The following is a 24,374-nucleotide window of genomic DNA, read 5'->3' as shown; positions in this document are numbered from 1 at the left end:
CACCTATCTGTTGGGGTTGTTCAACGAGGGAAATTCAATGAGGGAAGCTAGGAGAAGATCTGGAAAACAAGAGAAGCTATCACTTTCCAGGTGACTACCCACACCACCAGTTCCAACTATGTTTCTGTATTTTATACATACTATCTCATTTAATGTCTACCACAGCCCTAGATTCCTTTCATTTTACAGCTACAGACACTGGCTTCAAAGCCTCTGCTCAAAGTATAAAATCACAGAGTTACCACATTTATGAAATTCACAGCCGTAAACAGAGGTACATCACATCCTTTACAGCTCTGATTTTCATAAGCTGAACTGATTTAGATTTACAATGAGTTCAAAACTCAATTCTACTACTTACTTACTTTGATACTAGAAAGACTATTTCATCTTTTTGTGTCTACTCAGCTAACTTTAGAACCATTTTAAGAAACCAAGGGATCCCTGGGTGGCGCAGCGGTTTGGCGCCTGCCTCTGGCCCAGGGCGCGATCCTGGAGACCCGGGATCGAATCCCACGTCGGGCTCCCGGTGCATGGAGCCTGCTTCTCCCTCTGCCTATGTCTCTGCCTCTCTCTCTCTCTCTCTGTGTGTGACTATCATAAATAAATAAATAATTAAAAATTAAAAAAAAAAAAGAACTGTTTAAAGAAACCAAAAAAATTCATGAAGAACACTTAGCACAACGACTGGCACATAGATATTAACCCATAGATGTTTGCTATTGATATTTATTAAGTTCCCCTTAAATGCTACCAGATTTTTATTTTTTTACTTTTTAAAATTTAAATTCAATTTGCCAACATATATCAGAACACCCAGGGATCCCTGGGTGGCGCAGCGGTTTGGCGCCTGCCTTTGGCTCAGGGCGCGATCCTGGAGACCCGGGATCGAATCCCATATCGGGCTCCCGGTGCATGGAGCCTGCTTCTCCCTCTGCCTATGTCTCTGCCTCTCTCTCTCTCTCTCTGTGACTATCATAAATAAGTAAATTAAAAAAAAAAAAAAAGAACACCCAGTGCTCATCCCATCAAGTGCCTCCTCACTGCCTGTCCCCCAGTTACCCCATTCCCCCACCCATCTCCCGTTCTGCAAAATGCTACCAGATTTAATCACAGTAAAATAGCATGCTATGAGTGACTTGCTGCATCTCTATGATACAGGGGGAATAAGATAAACGTTAGGGATATTTACATAGTATAGACATCTTAGAGATTACTTACACGGTATAAGAAATCTTGGGTATTAATAAAATCAGCAATACTATTTTGGTAGGAACTGTTTTAGTGGAAAGAACAATGAAAATTTGGAAACACTTGTTTATTCATTAATCAAAAATCCCTCGTTTGCCTAATAAGTTCTAGACTTTGTACTCAATGCTAGGGATTCAATGACTCCTGAGAGAAAAGGACAAAGAGATCCAGAACATAGTGGAGGACACTGTGTCAGGGAAGTCTTCTGAGAGGGCATGATGTCTAGGCTAAGACTTGAAAGAAGAGAACTCTAGGCAAAGACAGAAGCTTATAGAAAAGCCTGGAGGTGGACAGCTGGGTGGCTCAGTGGTTGAGCTTTTGCCTTTGGCTCAGGGCGTGATACTGGGGTCCTGGGATCGAGTCCCACGTTGGGCTCCCTGCGTGGAGCCTGCTTCTGCCTCTGCCTGTGTCTCTGCCTCTCTCTCTCTCTGTGACTCTCATGAATAAATAAATAAATCTTTAAAATAAATGAAAGAAAGAAAGAAAGAAAGAAAGAAAGAAAGAAAGAAGAAAGAAAGAAAGAAAGAAAGAGAAAGAAAGAGAGAGAGATGGAGAAAGAAACAAAAGAAAAGCCTGTTGTCCTGGAGGCAAAAAGAACAGGACAACACACTGGGGAAGCCAGACAATATTTAATATAGCTAACAAGGGAATACACCGAGAAAGGAGTGGTGAGAGAAGTTGGATACGCAGGGCCAAATTCTGTAAGGCCTTGAAAGCCATGTTAAGAACTGTAGATTTAAAAAAAAAAATAAAAACTGTAGATTTTGTCTTAAAATCAGAGAGAAGCCACTGAAGGTCTCGGGGAAGAAACTAACCAGATCTGCGTTTCTTAAAGCCCAATATGAATGTGAGGGGGACAATATACAGTTCCGGCTTCTCAACATGCCCTGGGTGGAGTGTGCCCAAGCCAGAACCTCCAATATTCCAGTGCTGTTCTAGTCTTGTGTTGAGAACTAGATGTGTGATACCAGGCAGGAAAGTTAACCTCCTTATTTCCAGTGTTCCCAAGTTTTAGATGGAGATGAAACCATCTGCTTTATCCACCCAGTGGAGATTAAATGAAGTAATGCAAATGGTAACTCTTGGCAAAGTACACACTGCTATACAAACATATGATGGCACCATTGTCTGGATTATTCAACCATGAGAATATGGAAAAGCTGGAAGGGGAGGACTTCAAACTCTACATGTGAAAAATTCTGGGAAATAAGACACTGCTCCTTTGTTAATAAAGAGAAGTAAAAACATGCAATAAGCAATAAACGACAATATCCAAGTAATCAGTGGTCTCTCTGAGACTGGAGTACATTAGTCATTCTGATTTGCTTCCACAGTCTCTGATAGTTCATTATGGGAAACTACAGGACTAAGGTGCTACATTTTCAGGTACCCCAAAATATATGGCTTAGAAACAAGAGTGAGAACATTCCCAAGAAACTGGTCTCTTTCACATGATGTTTGGTGCAGGACTTTTGTTATGTCTCAAGCTTTTTTCTCCAAAACCAGCTGTACCATTGCTATGAGCAATTTATCTTCATGTCATATTCTTGGCTACTGCCATTAATCATAGTGTTCCCATACTGGGGAGACTCTGATTCTAAGCACTGAGAAAATAAAAGACACAGGGTGGGATGCTGTTCATGACCTAATTACTCTCATCCCATTGGTCTCCACCCCCATTCCTCCCCAACCTTGCCACCAAATACCAGCAAGCTACTTTAAAGCCACTGCTTAGCTGTCTTTAAAATGGTTTGTTCCACCAGATGTTCTCAGCCTCACACGTGCATTTTCTTTTTTTTTTTTTTACTCACACTTTCTATATGAATAGCAGATTGTAATGCTTCTGTTTTTCTGATCCAGAGGGGAAGAGTCTACATCAAATTAGACCAGCTTTCTTTCAACAAACTTAGTAACAGCGTAGGTGGATGTTCTGACCCTCTTCCCTCCCCCTGCCTCCTCCTTCCACCCCCATCCCACTGGAACTGCTAGCAGATGTTTCCTCTAAGTCTTTCTTCTTCAAGCCCCAATTCTCTGACTTTCTGGTCTCTATTAACAAACTGCATTTCTTTCATCCAGTTATCTCTGATTGCTTTGCACTCCCAGCCCACACAGGATCAAGAATGCTGTCACCTCCCATCTCTTTGCCTAGTCTTTAGCAATTTCAGTGAACGAAGAAATTCTACAGATGAGATCTGATCACTAACAGCCCATTTAGTCAGCTCCCGTGGCCAGTCCCAAGACAGGTGCTCTTACATATTCTTCCTCTCTTCCAAGATATTACTTACAACACTGGAGGTAATGACAGGATTTGTTCGTACAACACGTTATGTTCTTAATGAAAAAGAAAGGCTATCAACTGAATCCACTTTTAATTAATGTTTTTAAAAGACAAGAGTACCAGGGACTTCGGGTGTTGGTTTTTCATCTCCTTTAACTAGCTGTCAAGTTGTCTTAAACATATTGTCACAGGTACAATATAAATAAGTCAAACTAATTTTTCTTGACTTACTCTCTTTCCAACAGTGCTTTTCTTCATCCTACACTGTCAAATGGTAATGTCTTAAATTTAAATACATTTTGTAATTTATATTGTTAAATTTTCCACTCAAAACTTAATAATGTTTGGGTATACCTCCTTGAAATAGAAACTGGTAAATGCCACTCCTTCCCCCCTCTTTAAAGACTACCAATTCTGCACACACTCGGCCTTCTAATTCTAACAGTGCTTTTTACACGGAAGGTGCTTTATGAATGCTCATCAGCACCCAGGAAGGTAGTATTGCTTTGCAGTTTAGGAGTCAGACCCAGATTTGAAGCCCTGGCTCTGCCACTAGATAGCAATGTGGCAACTTGAGCAAGTTACTGAGACTTTCTTGGTGTTTCTTTGGCTATAAATGGAAATCATAAAGCTTCCACATAAGGATAAACAAGAAGGTTTGTGATAATGAATTTCAAATGCCTAGCAGGGACAGGCATTAACAGATTCAATAAAAAAGTTATTTTTGCAAGTGTCCCAGAGCTAGATTTGAGGTCTCTGAAGAAAAAGCAAGCAATAAACATAATTCATTTCCATTTTAGCTGAAAGTGGATCCATACAAAGGGTTGTATTCCAGGTGGGCAAGCTATTTATCCAGCCAGGACAGGAGAAATACTCCCAAACCTCACTTACTAACATAAAAGGTTGAAAAGGTGCCTTCCTTAGAGGCTTCATTCCAAATGATGGGTTACCCTAAGGCCTTTCCAAGCTAGCAGGCTTTTTCCTCCATTGTCTACTGCATTAGTCTCAGAATTATAGAAGGTTCAAAATCTCTTGTTTTTTAATGTCTAATATTCCCTATAGAAAGGAATGCTATTTAAGGACAACAGATTATTCTGAGTACTTCACTAAAATTCGTATCCTGTATTAAATAACAACAAAAACAAAAAAAAATTAGCTAACTATCCTTAAAAGGAAACAGCCTACTACACAATAAGAGGGGAAAAAAAAATCACACAAGGATTTTAAAACTTCTACCCAGACTTCCAAAAACAGATCAGGAAATCACAGCATTTAGCAAGAAGAAAACATCTTACCAAGCTTGAACAAAGTGCTAGTTTTATGAGTGTCCTAATGTACTGGTAATGGCATGCAAGAAAATGTTTCTTTCCCTTACATGTCTATTTTTTATGTGATTTCTATTTTGTCTACTGGATATTACATTTCTTTTTGTTCACTAGAAAAACTAATTTTTTTGAGATAAAAAAGTCAGTAACTTGGCATGTGTGTTAATTGGTTATTATCATGGATTTTAGAAAAATAAAAAAGAAAATGAAAGAAAAATTCTCATTAATTTGGGCCTAGTAATTAGTAATCTGCTATAATTTATAATGCATTAAGCTTATCTTTATAGGATTTTCTTTTAATGGAGAATTAGTAATTCAAATGAAATAAGAAACAGGATGTTCAAAGAATTCTAAAATCCTTCTAGTTTTACTTATGAAATCCTTGGAATCAGTTATAAATTCCGAACAAACTGGTCTCATTGTTCTCTGAACATGCGTAGTTATTTTCTTAGCTCTGTCTCTGCCCATGCTAGTGTATCTTTGTGATACCCCTCGACCCCACACCTTTACCTTCTGAAACTCTACCCGTCTTTTATACCCTCAACAGAGCCTCCCTTAATCTCTCCTCTTGCCAGGAATTCTCCCCCTCGCTGGGAGCCACATAGAAAGGAGGTATAAACAATGCACTAATACTTGATGAAATGTCATTAAGGGAGTTTACAATCCTACACATCACTCACTACCTGCCTCAGAATCAGCTTCCAGAACTGAATGAGTAGCTCTGGTATCTCGATCTGAATTAGAGTACACCAGAGAACTTAAACAAGGATTGATGCCAATACTGTATATTTTGCAAAGGATTACACTGGCTACATGTGTAGGTACACATATGCAAAACACACACATACTCTGAAGATACTGTTGCCCAACCATACATGAGTGCTTTTAAAAAAACAAGCAAAAACAAAACATTTAGAAAAAACCAGCAAGAGAAGTAAACTATTGTCCTAAATTCAAAGCTCAAATCCCTATTTATTTCTGGGAAACAAAAATCAAGAATTTAGTGTTTATAAGAGCGTTTAAAGTAGCCTGAGTTGATGAGTCACACTTGTCTTATTTAGGAAGGGTTAAAACTGTTATTCACAGAAAAGGCAACAGCGATTATCTTAATTCTAAGTCCAGAACTGTTCAAGTGGCTTTGTGAATGCTAGTAAAACAATAAACTAACCAAACAGAACCATCATTCAATTATCTCTAGTGGAACATATTTAAAGGTGACATCTAATGCTAGTAACCCAACATTCTGAGCTACTAAAAGGAAACTCAAAACGTTATGACTGGATACAAAAAACACTTTGCTTAAATTTCAGATAAGGGCCAATGAGAAGGTCAGAAAGACTTACCAATACAGCCTAACAAGAAAAAAATGACAGCTCAAACAGGCCATGAGATTCATGATCTCAAACTTCAATGTACAACAGTGATCTCTGAACACAGACAACAAAGGAAACCAGGGCCTAAATGTGACAAGAGTGCGAGTCAGGGTCACACAGAGAGCCAATGGTGGACAGAAAGAGAGGTGGACAGAATTTGTAGGCTAGCAGGTGATTACTTTTCCTGGTCTGTAGGCACATTTTATACCGTCTTTCCTCTAAATCCTTCAATGGCACATGCCTTCTTAGCGGTGTCTATGTTCACCTGCCATCCCTTCAGGGGCAGAGTCGCTGGGATCCTCTCTTGTTCATGATCTTGGGATGCAATAGGATGGAAACTACTTCACTAGTTAGATTATCCTCTAATGGCCTTTTGGATAATTTCAGCAAGTTTTTTGCATATCTGAGGTTAAACCATCTTAAACATTACAAAGAGCTAACAGTGAGGTTGATTAAAAATAAAAATATAAGCACAATTTTTTAAAGTGTGGCCTTTTTTGGACAAAACTCTTCTCTTCTTTGAAAGCCACTGCTTTAGGCTAAAGTTCTCAAGAAGTCAAAGATGCTTCATCATAGCCATTGATTATTTCACCCAACAGATTTTATTAAGTGCCTATTAAGTACAAGGCACTATTATCAAATCTGACTATAAAGTAGTGGACAGGTAAGAGCTGGAGTCTTATCTAATGGGGCAGACTTATAATAAAAACAAATATATATAATTTCAGATACCAGTTAAGTACTATGAAAACACAACAAACCAGGAGAATGAGCCTAAAGCTGATTTGGAGGTAAGGGTGCCCTTTTACAAAGGGAGGCGTGAAAGTCAAGGAAGCTCTCGGCTATGAGCTGAAGCCATGGGAAGATCTAGGCAGGGCAACAAACAGTAAGCGCTGAGGCACAAATGAGTGTGGCATATTCCAGCAACAGAAAGTGGGTCAGTGTAGCTGAGACACAGAAAGAAGGGGGAAGTGTGGAAGGAGATGAGGTTAGAGATACAAGGTTAGAGTCAAATCATGTTAGGTCTTAGATGTCTTGGGAAAAAGTGTAGATTTTACACTAGGTATAGTAGTAAGCCATTGGAAAGATTTAAGTGAGAAAGGGATTTATGTTTTTAAAAGAGCACTGTGACTTCGGTATGAATGAAAGATTAGTCCACACAGACGCTTCATTAAAATGAGAATAGTTTAGGGTAGTCAAACATAGCTTATTTGCTCTAACTTGAAATTAAGTAACAGATGACTAAGAGAGTAATAAGGACCTTCATCCCTTGCCCAAGAAAAAAAAGGAAGGAGCTGTCAAACTTCAAATTTCTACACTGCTTGCTGCAGACTGGCCTTTTAAAAAAAACATTCAATCCAAATTAAGGAACAGTACTTTTGAAACCATTCTACAGTTCTGACAGCCTTAAGAAAAGCACTTTTTTTTGTTGTTGCTCACCTTACCTCTTGGAGGCCTACAATCAGGACAGCCTCAGGGTACCTGGGTGGCTCAGTCAGTTTAGCATCTGACTCTTGGTTTCAGCTCAGGTCATGATCTCAGTGTCCTGAGATCAAGCCCAAGTCCAAGCTTGGGGTCCCAACTCAGTGGAGAGTCTTCTTGCCTCCCTTCCCCTCCGCCCTCTAACTCCTCTAAATGTATTTGATGACTAATGATATAAGATCATAAAACAAATCATTTAACCAGCAAAATCTTAAATCTGTAAGAAATACCTATTGACAAATCAACCTGTGATAAACTGACTGGACATCAATCTCACTACTGTTTCCTTCTAAGAATTTCTTTAGTATCCTACTTCAAATTAGATACCTCAAGGCAACACAATTCTATATTGTTTTAAAGATTCCACAATTCACCTTTTTCATTTGTTTATGGTCCTTTTCCAGTTTGAACTAGTAAGTAAACATTATTAGCATAAGAAAATATAATGCATAATCTTACCTCCACTTTAATTCTTTTTGGGGACAATTCATCTCTTTCTCCACATTTTGACCTGGATGGAATGGGAAAAGAGAAAAACTTGAGAAGGTAACAAGTCTTATTCTAAAGACATCTCAATCTATAAACTTCCGCCCAAACATATAGCCCTGAAACCCTAATACCAGAAAGTAAGACATTCATAATGAACACTGACATAACAAAACAGACTTTTCATTATTTCTACTTAACATTAGGGAAATATGCAGACACAATTAAACATTTTAAAAGACCCACTATCTAAGAATTCCCTACAAAGAAAATACTCAATAAACATGCAATGATCATCACATAATGAAAAAGGAAAAAAAAAATCAAGGAGGATTGTATTGCATGATTATCTTTTTATGGATCAGTAGGAACACTTCAGAATAAAATGACCAAAGTGGTCATTTAAGATGAATGCTTAGGGTTATGTAAGATTATATGTATGTGTGTGTGTGTGTGTGTGTGTGTGTGTGTACACACACACACATATATATACATATTTTTAAAGATTTTATTTATTTATTCATGAGACACACAGAGAGAGAGGCAGAGACACAGGCAGAGGGAGAAGCAGGCTCCCTGCAGGGAACCCGATATGGGACTTGATCCTGGGACCCTGGGATTACACCCTGAGCTGAAGGCAGATGCTCAACCGCTGAGCCACCCGGGGAATCCCAGGGCTATGTAGGATCAAAATGCATTTTGTCTGCCTAGTGAAAGTACAGATCCACTTTCCCTTGACCTAGAGATCCCTCTGCTGGGACTCTATCCCAAAGATACCTACAGATATATGAAATACTACTGCCAATTAAACTGTAATAAGCTATCCCTCAAAAGATGTTAAATTATAAGTTATCCCTCAAAAGATGTTAAAATGTCAAAAAAAGTACATTTCAGAATCAACACAATACGTATGGTGTTATTTATTATGGTGCTATTTATAATGATAAAAGACTAGAAATAACTCAAGTATCCACCAACAAAAGACTGGTTAAATAAACCATGCTGGGAGCACCTGGTGGCTCAGTTTGTTAAGCATCTGCCTTCAGCTCAGGTCATGATCCCAGGGTTCTGGGATCAAGCCTCACATGGGGAATCCCTGTTTCTCTCCCTCGCCTCTGCCCCTCCCCCTGCTCATGCTCGCTCCCTCTCTCAAATAAATAATATTTTTTAAAAAATCATAGAAATCCACACAATGCAATACCATGAAGCTGTAAAAAAATAGTGAGCAAGGTGTGTATGTATCTATCTATGACGAGATCTCCAAGATATGTTAAAAGCAAAATACAGAATAAGTGCATACATACTACCTATTGTTTTTTGGAAAAAAGGTAAAAATGAGAAAACATATTTTTATCTGCAAATGTATAAACATACATTGGAAAGATGAAAAAGAAACTAGTAAAACTATTTACATTGAGGAGAAGAAGTTAAAAAGAGACCAGAAGAGGAATGTAACTTTTTATATTATGTATTCACAGAGCTTTGGCTTCTAAATTATGTAAACACGTTACATATTTAAAAATATATTTAACTTAAAAAGTACATAAATGTAAATACTACAAGAAACAGCTAAAAATTGTTGAAAGCAGTTGCCTCTGGGGTGTGGTATTCAGAAGGGGAAAAGGGTGGAGTGGGGAAACTGCTGAGTTTCATTATAAGCTCTGTGTACTATATGTCTCCTTAAATCATGTATAACTTTGATTAGATTATTTAAATAAAGCAGTCAGAAGATGTGTAATAGAGTGAAAAAAATAAAAAAATCACTACATCTGCTCCTAATTACCTAACTTAAAAAAATATTATAAATAATTCCATAATATTGCTGTATATTCTGAGCCTGTTCATTTAGTATGCATATTTTTACTTTGTGGCAGTTTGTAAATATGTGGACCCTTTAGGCAGGGTGGCCCAGGAAGCTGCTATGAGTTAGGGGAAATCATGATGACAGCAAAGGCCTCAACAGTGGCTTTCCAAACTTTAATAGGAACAGAATAATTTGGGACACTTGTGAAAATTTGGATTGCAAGACTCCGTCCCCAGAAATTGTGAGTTATTAGGGCTGGGGAGGGTACTCAGGATGTGGCTTTTCAACACACATTCAACGACTCTAATGCAAAGGGTCATCTGCATCTTCTCGGAGAAGCAGTGGGACACACAACTGACGGCAAACTAGAAATCAGGGTCCATGTGGAAGAAGAGAACAAAATCAAAATAGTAAAACACAATTTGGCTTAGGATTTAAGTGAAGATGAGATGAGGAATAAGATGTATTTATATTAAACTTTAAAATCACCACTGCTTTTCAACATGTAGGTTTTTTACTTCAAATATTCCATATTCCACTTCCGTATTTCAAACATATGTCCATAGTCCATGTAATCTGGCATCTTCCAATTTTCCCTTAAACACGGGTCAATGGAGTCTTTTCATCTATTGAACTAACTTCATTAGATTGCAAACACCTTGCAAAAGGAACCACTTTGCTTCCTCAAAGAGTTCAACAAGTTCATATAGTTAGTGGGTATACAAATAAATCTATACATGCTGACTAACTAAATCCCATCATCACACTCAAAACCAAAGCTTCTGTTGTGAGAAGAAGGTTTACAACCACCACCAGAACAATGCTGTAGTGCTAGGGAACTGTCTTTCAAAAGAAAGAAAAGAGAATTAAACAAAACAACAAAAACCACATTAGCAATGTTTTGAAAAGTCCCTTCACTCTTTAAAATTTTACAGAACCATCATCACATTACACTTCTACTTTTGAAAAATGCTTATTATATTCTAACTGGGTAGTGTTGTAAGTTCTACTTCTATCAAGCGATACTGTCAATTAGTTACACACTTACTTGGTGGTTCTGTAGGTATATTTGTAGGTGACTTCTCGAGAAATCTGCCTCGCCAGGGCAAACAGTTCATCTCTTCTTGTCAGCAGGGCATTATCCTTCACACAGAGCTGAGCAGCCGCTTCATTAACAGTGAGCTGTGTATCCAAAACAAAATTTAAAGCTTATAAACATCTTTATTTCATCAATAGGAAAAACATTTCACTTAAGGATATAAAAATGTCACATAATTATACAATGGGAGCATAGTTTATGAAAATCAGGATGCGTCTTTCTTTATTCCTTATTAGTCCTAATGCCTAATTTCAGAAGAAAAATCACATCACCTACCATCTCTCAGAACTCAAATTAACCAAAATAGTCATCTTGGTTTTATTTATATACTTAATTTATTTTTGTTTAGGTATGAGTTTATTGAAAATAAGCAAAATAAAAATAAAGTAAAAAAATGTTCTGTATCTGTTTTATGAAAAGTCAAGGATTTGGTATGTTTGTTGGTAATACTTCCCTAACTAAAAGTGAGTACACATGGTCTGACAGATACTTTTTTTTCAATGTGAACTGACTTGAAAATTCATAGGAAGGAATAAAAATTTGATGATTTGAGTTAAATATTTATCAAATTAGTTAAAAAAAGGGGGTTATCGCAAATTAGAACTATAAAGGAAAATCAAGGTCTTGGAGTCACTAATTCTCTAAATTCATCTAATTCCACTCTTTTATTTAAGTATTAAATAATGGAATAGAGTTGCTACTTAACAGAACACCTTGTACTGAAATTCAAAATAGCAAATGTTATCTGATATTCAAAACCCGAATTGTTTAATAAATCAGAAAAGGCTTTTTTCACATAATTTTGCCAATTTAAATAGATGTAGGGAATTGCCATTGTTTTTTTTTTAAATAAGAAACATACTCGTTCTAGGCATGATTAACAGCAAAAAGAGAAAGGGATTTGATGGCAGACAGAGCTGAGGGGAGTCTTGCTCCATCATTTACCATCTGTGTGACTCTGGCATGTAAAAACTTCTGAGCCTCAGTGTTCTCAGAGGCAAAAATAGGATAACAAAACGGGAACTACCTCAAGGGACTAACAAGAAATAAATGAGGAGACACACCTGGCACAAAGTTGTTCTTCAGTATTAGTTATTTTCCTTTCATAAAAAAACCAAGTATTTACTTTCTCCCTACCCAGGCATCCCACATGGTTCCCAAAAATGTTCTGTATTTAAAATTTTCAGAAGTACAGAGAAGCAAAAAAAAGCAAAGAAATGCAGAATGCAAGCCTTCCATCTGTTAATATTTTTAATGTATATTATTCTAATATCTCTATGTACATAGAAACATACATGTGAATATAGTTTGCAATTGCCTTTTTTACTTATGTATGCTGTATTTTTTACTTTTATCATGTGTTAAGGTAGAAACTTCTTTGGTTGAATTCTTAACTGTGTCTTTGCACACATATTGAATTATTTTCTTGGAATAAACTCCTAAGAATAGACTTGTTAGGTCACAGAACACACTAAATTGTAAAAGATTCATGTATTTCACCAAGTTACTCTCCAGGAAAATTGCTCCGAATCATAACACTACCAACAATTATATGAAGATCCATTATCCAGAATCAAGCAACACTGATTATTTTATCTTAAAAGCTTTAGAAATCTCATGTATTTTCAGTAATATCTGGTTATAATTTACATTTCCTTTCCTTGACCTTTTTCTTATATTTTTAAATTATTTTAAAATCTGCTTGTTCATGGCAGTTGCCGGTTTCTTCTATTGCACCATTTTGTTTCTTACCGACTTTATGAATTCTTTATGCATTAGGAGCACTAATATATGCAGCAGTTTTCTTTTTCATAGTTTATCATTAGCCTTACAGTTTTTGTCTTGGGTGCCATGCACAGAAACTCCCTTCTCACCCTAATAAAATATAAAGGTTCTCCTCTAATTTATCCTAATAGTTTTATTTTTTCACTTAACTACTGAAACCATTTAAAATGTATTATATGATATCATCATATATCTAACATCCCCCTTTTCAGATTTCCACCTGTAATTTATAGTGGCTAATTCTCAAATAATCTTGCTACAGACAAGGTTAAAATAAACCCAGGGCTTCTATTTTAAACCCACAACTGAATATGAAAGCATAAGAGGAACAATGTATTTTCAGTCCTCTCTCCTTTTCCTAAAGAATCATCAATAGATCAATCTCTAAGTGCTTTTGAAAGGCACAATGTTACTGGAGCTAAAAGTGAAATGTATTTATTTTTTTTTTAAGATTTATTTATTTATTAGAGACAGAGAGAGAGAGAGAAACAGAGGGAGAAGCAGGCTCCATGCGGGGAGCCTGACGTGGGTCTCGATCCGGGACTCCAGGATCACGCCCTGGGCTGAAGGCGGCGCTACCACCGGGGCTGCCCTGAAATGTACTTTAAAGAATGATTTTCTAAATAAATTTCAATTTCAGCTTAACAGTAGCTACAATGACCTTGAAGACCTTCTCAAGCACCTTTTTATGTAGCCTTTTCTTTCTTGTACTCATACCCTAAAATTAGCATGGAGAACTTCAGATTGTCAGTAAGGTATTTTAACAGACATTTCAGAGGTGTTCCCTTTGGCACAACCACAGAAAAGACTCAACATAAACCGAAAAATAGTGTTCTAGTATTCCTTCCATCATCCTACCAGAAACCCAAAACACAACCTTTGTTACTGTATGTATTCAGGCTTCCAAACATCAAAAAAGTAGACTAAGCTCTCCAAGCCCTTAGGGAAACTTCTGGTATTAAAACTGAGGCTGCAAAAATAACTATAGCTCACCTCAAGTTGCAATAAGCAGCTGACTTATCAGGGTTCTCCCTCAAAAATGTGTTTCCTGTATTTCATGCTCCAAATTGTTAAAAATTAAATCAGTAACTATTATGAAGAATTTTTTTTAAAATTATACAAATACTCTAATACAGTAGTTACTGGAGTACCATACTAGCTTTCTAAAAATTCTAAGTTTTGGGGCACCTCGGTGGCTCAGTGGTTGAATGTCTGCCTTTGGCTCAGGTCATGATCCTGGGGTCTTGGGATGGAGTCCCACATCAGGTTCCCCACAGGGAGCCTGCTTCTCTCTCTGGCCTGTGTCTCTGCCTCTTTCTCTGTGTCTCTTGTGATTAAGTAAATAAAATCTTTGGAAAAAAAATTGTGAGTTTCTAGGGGCACCTGGCTGGCTCAGTGGTGGAGTTGAGTCTTGATCCCAGGGCCCATGAGTTTGAGCCCCAGTGTGGGAGCCTACTTAAGATTTTTTTTTTAAGAAAAAATTCTAAATTTCTGGGTTTTTTATTTTTTATAAGTAGGCTCCATCCCCAGTATGGAACCCAAGATGGGGCTTGAACTTGACCCTGAGATCAAGACCTGAGCTGAGACCAAGAATCAGATGCTTAACCAACTGAAGGTGCCTCTGTTTCTAGTTTTGTTAAAAATATAAAATATTCTAATTGGCTTACTTCCTCCTAGTCCTCCTTTTTGTGGCTAAAAATATCAAAATTCCTTTCATATTTTTATGTTAAACAGTTCTTAAAGTTAGTTATAACTAGACTTAAAGTTTTCTTTACGGTAGTTAAAATTATAATCTTTAACAATCAAATGATTGTGACTTTCCATTTAGTCTTGTTAGCATAAAAATGCAATAAGAATGCTGTGTGAAAGGGAGGCTCAAAAGGCAATCAAGGCTTTCCTTTCCAGCATATGGAGGGAATGACTGGCTTTCTCACAGAAAACAACTAAAAACGCTGGATAAAATTGGGAAGGGAAAAATATCTTAAAAGCATCAATAAGACGGCAAGACAACAGTTAAGGACTATTCTGGCTAAAATGAATCAAGATGGTATCTCCAAAGGAGTAAGTTGAGGACAGTTGCTAAAACCAGATGACCCTGAGCTCCAGACTTCACAACCTCACAGGGCTGGTTAATATGGAAAGCGAATAGGGAGGAAAAACCTAAGATCTACCAAAGGTGAAGAGTCTAAGACCGCCTCCTTCCACAAAGCTAAAATCCCAAACCACTACATACCCACTGTAAGCCTGAATTAGAAATACACTTGTACTCCCAGGAGAATTCAAGGGAAATTACCTGTCTTAAACCCTGTTACGGAGTAGGAGAAAACAAGATACTCCCTTGAGATTTCATAAACCCCAAATCAGCCCTCACATGATTTTCAACCCTAATTCACACTAAGTGGGCTGAGGATTTCTTTCACAGGGTTTCAGAGTTGTATTGTGCAGAAGTCAGGCGCCTGGTAGAAGCAAAAGCAAATAATCTCTAGGAGAATCCATCTTCTTCCTAGGCCTCAAAACATTCCCACAGTTCCAGGAAATAGGAGTTATAGACAGAAATCATAAAACATCCAAAGAAATAAGGCATCAAAAGTAAAAACCAGTAGAAATAAAAAAAAATTTTTTTAAAAACAGAACAAAAAAAGAAGTAACAGCAGAATAAAACCCTCAAAGACTTCTTTTAGAGAAATATAAAAAAAGTTGAAAATATGATGAAAGAATAATACAGGAAAAAAGACCAAGAAAAACTGAGAAAGCAAGAGAGAAAAAATTGGGGTGGAGGCAAACATAAGATTTCAAAAGCAGACAACAGTCAGTTAACATTGACTTGTAAACCCAACAATGAAAACCAAAAGCCAAGGAAATACCTTCAATTAATAAGATAACTGACAATATAGAATTTGATACCCAAAATGAACAGCAATTAAGAATGAAGGCAAAATAAAGATATTTTTCAGCGGGTTGGGACAGGACAGATTTTGCCATCAGTAGGCCTTCATTAAGAAAATTCTATATCGGGCATTGAGGGCATGTGATGTGATGAGCACTGGGTGCTACACTTCCTGTTGGCAAATTGAATTAAAATAAAATAAAGAAGAAAATAATAAAACAAAATAAAATAAAATAAAATAAAAAATAAAAAAGAATATTCTACATGTACTTCAGGCTAAAAGAAACTAATCCCAGACAGTAAATCAGATCTAAAGACAGTGATACTAATACAAAATAAAATAAGGGAGATGAATTCAAAATATTAGCCATAAATAAGCCAAATGTTCCAGTTAAAACACAAAATTTGCCTAGAGTTTTTATAATTCAACTACTGGTATTTATGAGAGATGTATGTAAAATGGACTCAGAAAAACTGAAAGTAAAAAAGATGGTAAAAAGATGTAACAAGCATAATTACTAACAAATAGAAAACACATGTACTTATATCAGTATCAAACAAAAGAGGCTATTGAGCAAAATGGGTTATTAAAGATTAATACAGTAACTGCAAATTACAAAGAGAAATGGACAACTCCATAATCACAGTAGTTGATCTTCATACACAACTCTTCCTGATAGAGCAGACAAAAAAAGCTGTTATAAAAAGCTTGTTAAAACAGACAAATACAGAACATTCTATCTGCAGAAACACATAGAAAACACTGACCATATACTGAGCCATAACTAAAATCTCAACAAATTTTAAAGTCTTGGCATTATGCAAACCATGTGCTCTGACCACAATTAATTCAGTTAAAAATCGTTAGAAAAATAATTAAGAAAAGCCCTTATACTTGGAAGTTAAAAAACACTTCAAATAAATCATGGGTAATAAATCATAAAAAGAGAAGTAATCAGAATTGGGGGGAAAAAAACAACTTCATCCCAAAACACTGGGAATTACACTCAATCAACATATAGTGAGAATTTATAGCCTTGATTGCTTACATTAAAAAAGAACAGCTAAAATAAAAATAAATAAATAAATAAGAACAGCTAAAAAAAAAAACAATAAGCACCTGACTTAAGTTAGAAAAGAACAATAAAACGAACTGTAAGAAAAGTATCAATGAACACACACATGCACACAGCACAACTAAGAATATCAGCTAAGCCTAAAGTTCCTCCTTCAAAAACATCAGGGGTTGGAAAGCTTTTTCTGTAAAAGATCAGAGAGTAAATATTTTAGGCTTAACAGGCCAAACTGTCTTTGCTATAACTACTGAACTCTGAAGTTATAGCTCAACAGCAGCCTCGGGCAATACAGCAACAAACTGGCCTGGCTGTGTTCTAATACAAACTTATCATCAAAATCCAGAGGTGGGCAACATTCGGCCCACAGGCTATAGTTTGCAGACCCCTGAGAAGATAAATAAAACAGACAAACCTCTGGCAAAATTGATCAGGTAAAAAAAAAGAGAGAGAGAGAGAGAGAGAGAGATAAATGGGGGCGCCTGGGTGGCTCAGTCAGTTAAGCATCCAACTCTTTGTTTTGGCTCAGATCCTTATCTTATGGTTTTGGGGATTGAGCCCTACATCACACTCTGTGCTAAATAGGAATGTGCTGGAAGATTTTCTCCCTCTGCCCCTCCCCCTACTCGTGCTTACGCACTCTCTCAAGCAAATACATCTTTAAAAATAAGAGATAAATGTACAAATCATGTTAGGTCTTAAAAACTATAAATAACTTTACGATAGTAAGTTTGAAAACTTAGATGAAATGCACATCTTACCAAGACTGACTCAAAAACAGACTACCCTAATAATCCTATAACCCATTTTTTAAAATAACAAAAATCACAACATTTCTAGTATTTGATGCTGAAATCTGTGCATTCTAAGAGGTTAGAATAAAGCACCATAACTTATTCATAATGTGTTCGGGTCTATGGGGTTCTCTGATTCAACAGTTCTCCCCTCTTAGAACTAAGACTGCGGGACTACTCTGAGAGCTTCAGCCTTGACTTCTCAACACTACAAGGAAAACTGACCTTAAAAGTGGGATATTCTGTGAGCCCAGGTCCTTCTCTTGGTTAACACATGCACTTCAGTTCCTGTAGGATTTCTAGGAAGTCTACAACTCACCCACTGATTGATTCCACATCCTCCTGTTTGCACCTTTTGAGTTCCAGAACTCTTTGGTTGGAAGTTGCTATCTGACACATATTCTATAATGCCGCAGTCCCTACCTGCTTATATTTCTGAATATTCTAAGCTCCTACGTTCTCCACTTCCTTGCTATTCCCAACTTTTAGCTTCTCTCTCCTCATCCATTCACTGATGAAAGATCAGACAACGCCTGCTGCTCGTCTAGCTTACCACATAACACATCTTTGGAGAGAGGAAACATCCTGCCTGCTGGTCCTATTCCTAATACTTTGGGGGTTTGCCCCTTAGAACCTGCCTCACACCAAAAATAAGTGTGGTTTTAGGCCCAGCCACTCACACTATCTTAATGGTCTGACCCCTATACACCAGGCCATACCCAGCCAGGTCTTTTTTTTTTTTTTTAAGATTTTATTTATTTAATCATGAGACACACAGAGAGAGAGAGGCAGAGAAACAGGCAGAGGGAAAAGCAGGCTCCCGATGTGAGAGGGAGCCCGATGTGAGACTCGATCCCGGGTCTCCAGGATCATGCCCTGGCTGAAGGCGGCGCTAAACTACTGAGCCACCCAGGCTGCCCCCCAGCCAGGTCTTAAGACCATGGCTGATTCGTTAGCTTAAAAAAGTGTTTATTATAACAATGATTAATTTCGTAATTCTTTACTGCCTGACATACAGTACCTTTGGAAACAAGTACAACAATGCATACAAGAAAGAGAATTTTATGTAGTTTGTCAGAGTTGAAAAAATGTTTTCAGGTGTAGATAACTTCTTAATTTTCATCCACAAACCTATGTATTACAGCTATGTGTCTTGAAAGATTGAAAAAAAAAAAAAAAAGAAAGAAAAGAAAAATCAAAAGAACAGTGTCCACAAAGTGTATATGAAGAAAATCCTCAAATACTAACAGTGAATTAACAATGAGTCCTATATTTTGTTTGGAAATTGAAGACAAATCTATATTGTTCTTTAATCTTAGAAATTTAGAAAAACTCATATATTTACTCATTTTAAATAGTCAAGTAAGAAAATATAAAATAGTATCTAGAAGGTGCATTTAATGTAGTGCCTTCTTTAATTATCTCAAGATTTCATAATTTCCATGAAGCTGTTGAATGGTTACTAGTTTGAATGAAGCGTCCTGATTCATAAACACCTATCCTAAACTCTACTTTTGGACCAGATTCATACTTTAGTTACAAATAACAAGTGGTCTAAGTTTCAAAAATACAAGCCACATATTCTAAAGCCCCCACCCCCATATCTCAGCCTACTAGCGTTTTGAGAGTTCTCTTATTTTGGGAAACTCATGATAATCTCATTACCTAAATACCATCTGTACCTATTTATCCAAAGAAGCAAAGAACCCTTTAGCATAAGCCAAGTGTGAAATAATTTTTCTATTTTTTAAAAGTAGGTTAGGCCTTAAAAAAGGGGAAAAAAAGCGAGGTTGATTTGGTTTATTAAAGTCATCTCTGTAACATACTTACACTTTCATAAAAATACTGACTCAACTTTGTATTTCATCTGTTATATTTTAAAAATTATATGAAACTAGATTAAAGCATGAAACTAAAATTGCCAACATGTTTTGCCCTTTGTTTTCTATTGATGACCACTATAATGGCCTTTTAGTAGATTCTGCTTATTAATTCAGGGGTCATGAAAAGCATCAAAGTATATCTGAATTATAATGCTAAGTGTATTTTCTAGATCGATTCCTAAATTCTTGTCAGTCAGTCATTGTACGGCAACAATACATACAACAATTGCAAAAGGATATGCCCGAAATAGATCAAAGATTCACTGTTACTTAAGACATTTACTAACCAATTTCCTTATTTTGAGCTCCAATAAGCATTCACATCTAAAAGCATACATTTAAAAAGAGGAAATAATGGAATTGCTGAAAACAAGATTCATGTACAAAAATCAACCAGTGATAATAATTTGAGAAAAAGTGGAAAAACTTAATTTACAATTATATCCCCCCTATCCCTTTTGAAGATTTTATTTGAGAGGGACAGAGGAAGAGAACAAGCAAGAGCACAAAAGCAGGAGGAGGAAGAAGCAGACCCCCTGCTAAGCAGGGAGCCCCATGTGAAGTTTGATGCCAAGGATGCCAGGATCATGACCTGAGTCAAAGGCAGCTGCCCAACTAACTGAGTCACCCAGGTGCCCCCAATTTTATCCTCTTTAAATCATATATTTGCATATCCTGCATTAAAATAAGCTTAAATATATGTAATAGACATTAAATATGCATATATATACTACACAGTATTTAACCTATTAAGAAATATACAAAATCTATATGATATATGAATAAAGAACTATAAAATTACTGAGGAATATAAAAGATCTAAATATATACACTATACTACTGTATGGGAGTTTTTGTTACTGTAACTATGTCAGTTTTTCCCAAATTAATCCACACCTTTAAGCAATTTGTAATAAAAATACCAATAGAAATTGGGGGAAATTTAACCTATGCATTAAAAATTTCATTTTGGGGGGTCCTGGGATTGTGTGCCCCACGTCTGGCTCCCAGCTGTGGGGAGTCTGCTCATCCCTCTCCCCCTGGACCTCCCCTTGCTTGTGCTCTCACTTGCTCTCAAACACAATCTTTTAATAAATAAATAAAAATTTCTGTTGAAAGGAGAAATAAATGACCACCTAAAGAAACAGAAGATACAAAACAAGACTACAGCCTTTCCAGATATCAAAATATATTATTCAGCTATAGTAATTAAAGTAATCCTATACTGGTAAAGGAATAGAGAATTAGACTAATGAAACCAATACGGTAAGATCAATAAATAAATATTACTACATAAAATTAAACTTCCACATGGCAAATGAGTCCAAAGGTCAAGGGACAAATGATAATCTGGGAAAATGTTTACAACATAAGACAAAAGGTTAATATCCTTAAAATATAAAATATTCTAACAAATCAAATTTTTTACAGGTAAGAAAAACCTCAACATTAAAACAAAGGGTAAGGACATAAAATTGGATGTCTGTTATAGATATAAAAGATATTCATCCTCAGTAAGGAAAGCAAATTTGAGCAATGAAAATTTGTCATGTCTTAGATTGGCAAAGATTAAAAAGAATGATAAATGCTGCATTAGGAAGAGTGTGGAGAAATGGACGCTTGTATGTAATAATGAAAGCACAGAAGAAGCTGTTTTACTGTTTTAGAATGCAGTTTAGCAGTATCGACCAAAATATTAAATGTATATATTCTTTGGTCCTGTAATTTTACATGTTGGAATCTATTCTATAGGTAAACGTGCCCAAGTCTGTCTGTAGAGAACCACGTATATAACGTCCAGGTACCACCATATACTAGTATCCAAAAAAATAGAAAGGCCTTAAAGGACACCAAGTGAATGATTCAGATAAATTAAAAATCGCACATTCATATAATGGAAAACAGTGCAACCCAGAAATAAAAAAGGTAGCTCTATGTGTATTCCCTCGGAAAGCTATCTGACAGTATACTGTACTGGGAGTATACTGCTAAAATTTCTTTTAAAAAAGAGGAAATTCAGAGGACAGTGTGCCAAATGTGATCCCTTACTTATATACGTAAAGAAAACTATCTGAAAGTTTATAGGTTTCGTTACTTTACATCCTCATGTAAGAACTGAATCTTTGGCAGTAGGCGTCTATTCTCTTCTGTGTTGCCGTACACGTCCAGGGGAAGATCCCAGGTTCTAACATGGAACGCTACAGTCAGCTGGACATTTATTTCTTCCACAGGCTTTATTTCTACAAGATAAACACTCTAAGAAATTCAGCAATAAAATAGCCTTTTTAACTTAAAAAAAAAAAAAAAGCATTTGTTTTCCAAGCATGTGGAGGTATGTTAGATTCTGAGGACATAAAAATGCACGAGACGTGATCTCTGCCCCAAGAAGCCCACAGCGTGAGGCGGGGACAGCCTGCCACGCAGGTAAGCCGCCAATGTGGAGTTACTGGGAGAGGGACGGGAGGGTCGTCCCACCGGGAACGCAGCAGAACAGACTGGAGCTTGTCCTGGAGCTGAGTCCTAAGGACGAGCCGAGCAGACGGACCAGGAGAGAGAGACCCGCGGCCTTCTACTCCGGGAGACTGTTTCTCGATGGAGGCCTACAAATGCCCAGTGGTGAGGACTCCATGTCAAAGGTCAAACCGATGTCAAAGGTCAAACCGAAAGCATCTCCAGCCCTGTAAAATACTTCACCGGACACCGTCTCACTGTCTGTGCTGGCTGAGAATTACTTTCAGGTGCCGGTTATTCTTCACAAAATTTTTTTGGTCAAAAAATGTCTACAAAACTGCTTATTTATTTTCCTAAAGGGGGGGGCTAAGGCGGCTCCAGGCCCGCAGGGAGCCCACCTGGGGGGGGGGGGAGTCATCTCTCAATCCTGAGACCCTCACCTGAGGCAAGATCCAGGCTCAGCTGACACCACCGGGACCCCAGGGGCTTTTTAAATGAATGGTCCTACCGCAAGTCCCATTTTATTTCCTGATTGAAAAACAAACGAGGGCGGCCTGGGGGGGCTCAGCGTTTAGCGCCCGCCGCCTACGGCCCGGGGTCCCGGGATCGAGGCCGCGTGGGCGTGGGGCTCCCTGTGTGGGGCCTGCTGCTCCCTCTGCCTGGGTCTCTGCCCCCCCCCCCCCCGTGTCTCTCATGAATAAAATCAATAAAACAGATACAAATTCCTGAGCGCACCGTCAAAGACTCTGACAAAAAAACAAAACAAACCCACACCGCGTCACGTGCCAAGATACGTCACGTTGCCGCAAGGCTTGGGGCCCGCGCCCGGCAGGTTTGTAGAGGTCGCCCTACGCCGCGGTTGCCCTGCTCGACACCCGGGCCAGGCGCAGACACGCCCCACGCCACGCAGGCGGCACGGCCGGACCGAGGGGAGGTTTCCAGGTTGCGGCCCTTGGGGCGGAGTCTCCTCGGGCCGCACGGCCCCGCCTCAGAAGCCGCCTCAGCCCCCGCCACGCCTGCACAGCCCTGCACAGCGCCGCCTCAGCCCCACCTCGGGCCCGCAGAGCCCCGCACCGCCCCGCCTCAGCCCCCCCCGCCCCCCCCCCCCCCGCACAGCCCTGCCTCAGACACCGCCTCGGCCCCGCACAGCCCCGCACCGCCCTGCCTCAGCCCCACCTCAGACACCGCCTCAGCAACCCCCGGCAGCCCCGCCTCACTCAGAGCCACCACCTCAGCCACGCACCACCACCCCCCGCCCTGCACAGCCCCGCATAGCCCCGCCTCAGACCTCAGAGCCACCGCCCCGGCCCCGCCCCAGCCCGCCCAGCCCCGCCTCAGCGCCGCCCGGGGGAGCGCGCGGGCCCTTACCTCGTGCAGCGTCAGGTGCTTCCCGTCCTTCCGCTTGGAGTCGAAGCGGCCGTAGATGGCGCTGTACTTGCGGATCTCCTCCTCCTTGTGCGGGTCGTCGGCGCTCATGTCGAAGATGTGGCCGACCATCTTGGCCAGCTTCTTGTTGCTCCTGAGCAGCTCCCGCACCTCGCCCAGGTCGCTGCGGGGCAGCGTGGCGGCCAGGCGCTCCACGCACTCGGCCACAGAGAGCGCGGCGGCCGCGTCCAGCGCCTCGCCGCCCTCCCTCGGGGACGCGGGGGAGCCCAGGTCGCCGGGGGACAGGCTGGGCTCGCTGTCGGGGCCGCGCGGGCCCGTCCACAGCCGCGGCTCGCCCACGGCCGGCAGCACGAGGCCGCCCGGCGCCGCCGGCCGCCCGGGGCCCGCGCCCTGCACGCACGTGGCCGCGGCGCACTTGGGGGCCTGCGCGTGGGGCTCGCGCGCGCCGCTGCCCCGGTCAAGGCCGCTGCACGGCACCCCGAGCCACGCCGCGGAGCCGTCGGGCACCTTGTACACGGGGATGCTGCTCACGGGCAGCGACGTCAGCGGCTGGTTGAAGAGGCCAGGGTTGGTGACCCAGTCCCGCAGGGCCTTCTGCAGCCTCCGGACGTGCAGCGGCTTGCTGGCCATGCCCACGAGCGCCATGATCTCCAGGAACTCCTCCTCCCCGGCCTCGCACAGCTGCTGCACGTCATCCCCACCTTGCTGGATGAAGGCGTCGAAGTACGAGAGCAGGTTGGCCCTCTGCAGTATGCGGTAGAGCTGCAGCTCCCCCAGCGTCCTGGGCAAGGCCGCGGCCATCCCCGGCGAAGCGCGGGACCTGCGAGAGGAGACAGTACGCTCAGCACGCCGCCGCCCCCCGCCCCCCCGGGCGGCAACCGCGAGACTCCCAGATGCAGCGCGGGGGGGGGGGGGGGGGGGGCAGGCCGAGGAGACGCTCCAGCCCCGGTCCCCCACCCCCACCCCACGCGAGGGCCCGGCACTCGTCGCGGCTCAGGCCCAGGCATCCGCAGAGCT

At 39.8% G+C, this 24,374-nt stretch overlaps 1 protein-coding gene across 3 annotated transcripts in view; it reads right to left on the bottom strand.

The window, feature by feature from the left end:
• NAB1 (NGFI-A binding protein 1) overlaps positions 1-24,374 on the bottom strand; it is a 46,090-nt gene that overhangs the window by 11,487 nt on the left and 10,229 nt on the right. For all 3 annotated transcript variants that reach the window (XM_055345573.1, XM_055345571.1, XM_055345572.1), the window contains exons 2-4: positions 23,340-24,177; positions 11,048-11,181; positions 8,169-8,220 (exon numbers count right to left, since the gene is read on the bottom strand). In XM_055345573.1, coding sequence (XP_055201548.1) covers positions 8,169-8,220; positions 11,048-11,181; positions 23,340-24,158 — 1,005 coding nt within the window. In that variant the 5' untranslated portion in view covers positions 24,159-24,177. The remainder of the gene's footprint in view (positions 1-8,168; positions 8,221-11,047; positions 11,182-23,339; positions 24,178-24,374) is intronic.

This window comes from Nyctereutes procyonoides, unplaced genomic scaffold (genome assembly GCF_905146905.1).
Source record: "Nyctereutes procyonoides isolate TBG_1078 unplaced genomic scaffold, NYPRO_anot_genome, whole genome shotgun sequence".
Taxonomy (NCBI): domain Eukaryota; kingdom Metazoa; phylum Chordata; class Mammalia; order Carnivora; family Canidae; genus Nyctereutes; species Nyctereutes procyonoides.
Note: the sequence above shows the minus strand (reverse complement) of the source record. Positions and strands in the feature narration are given on the sequence as shown.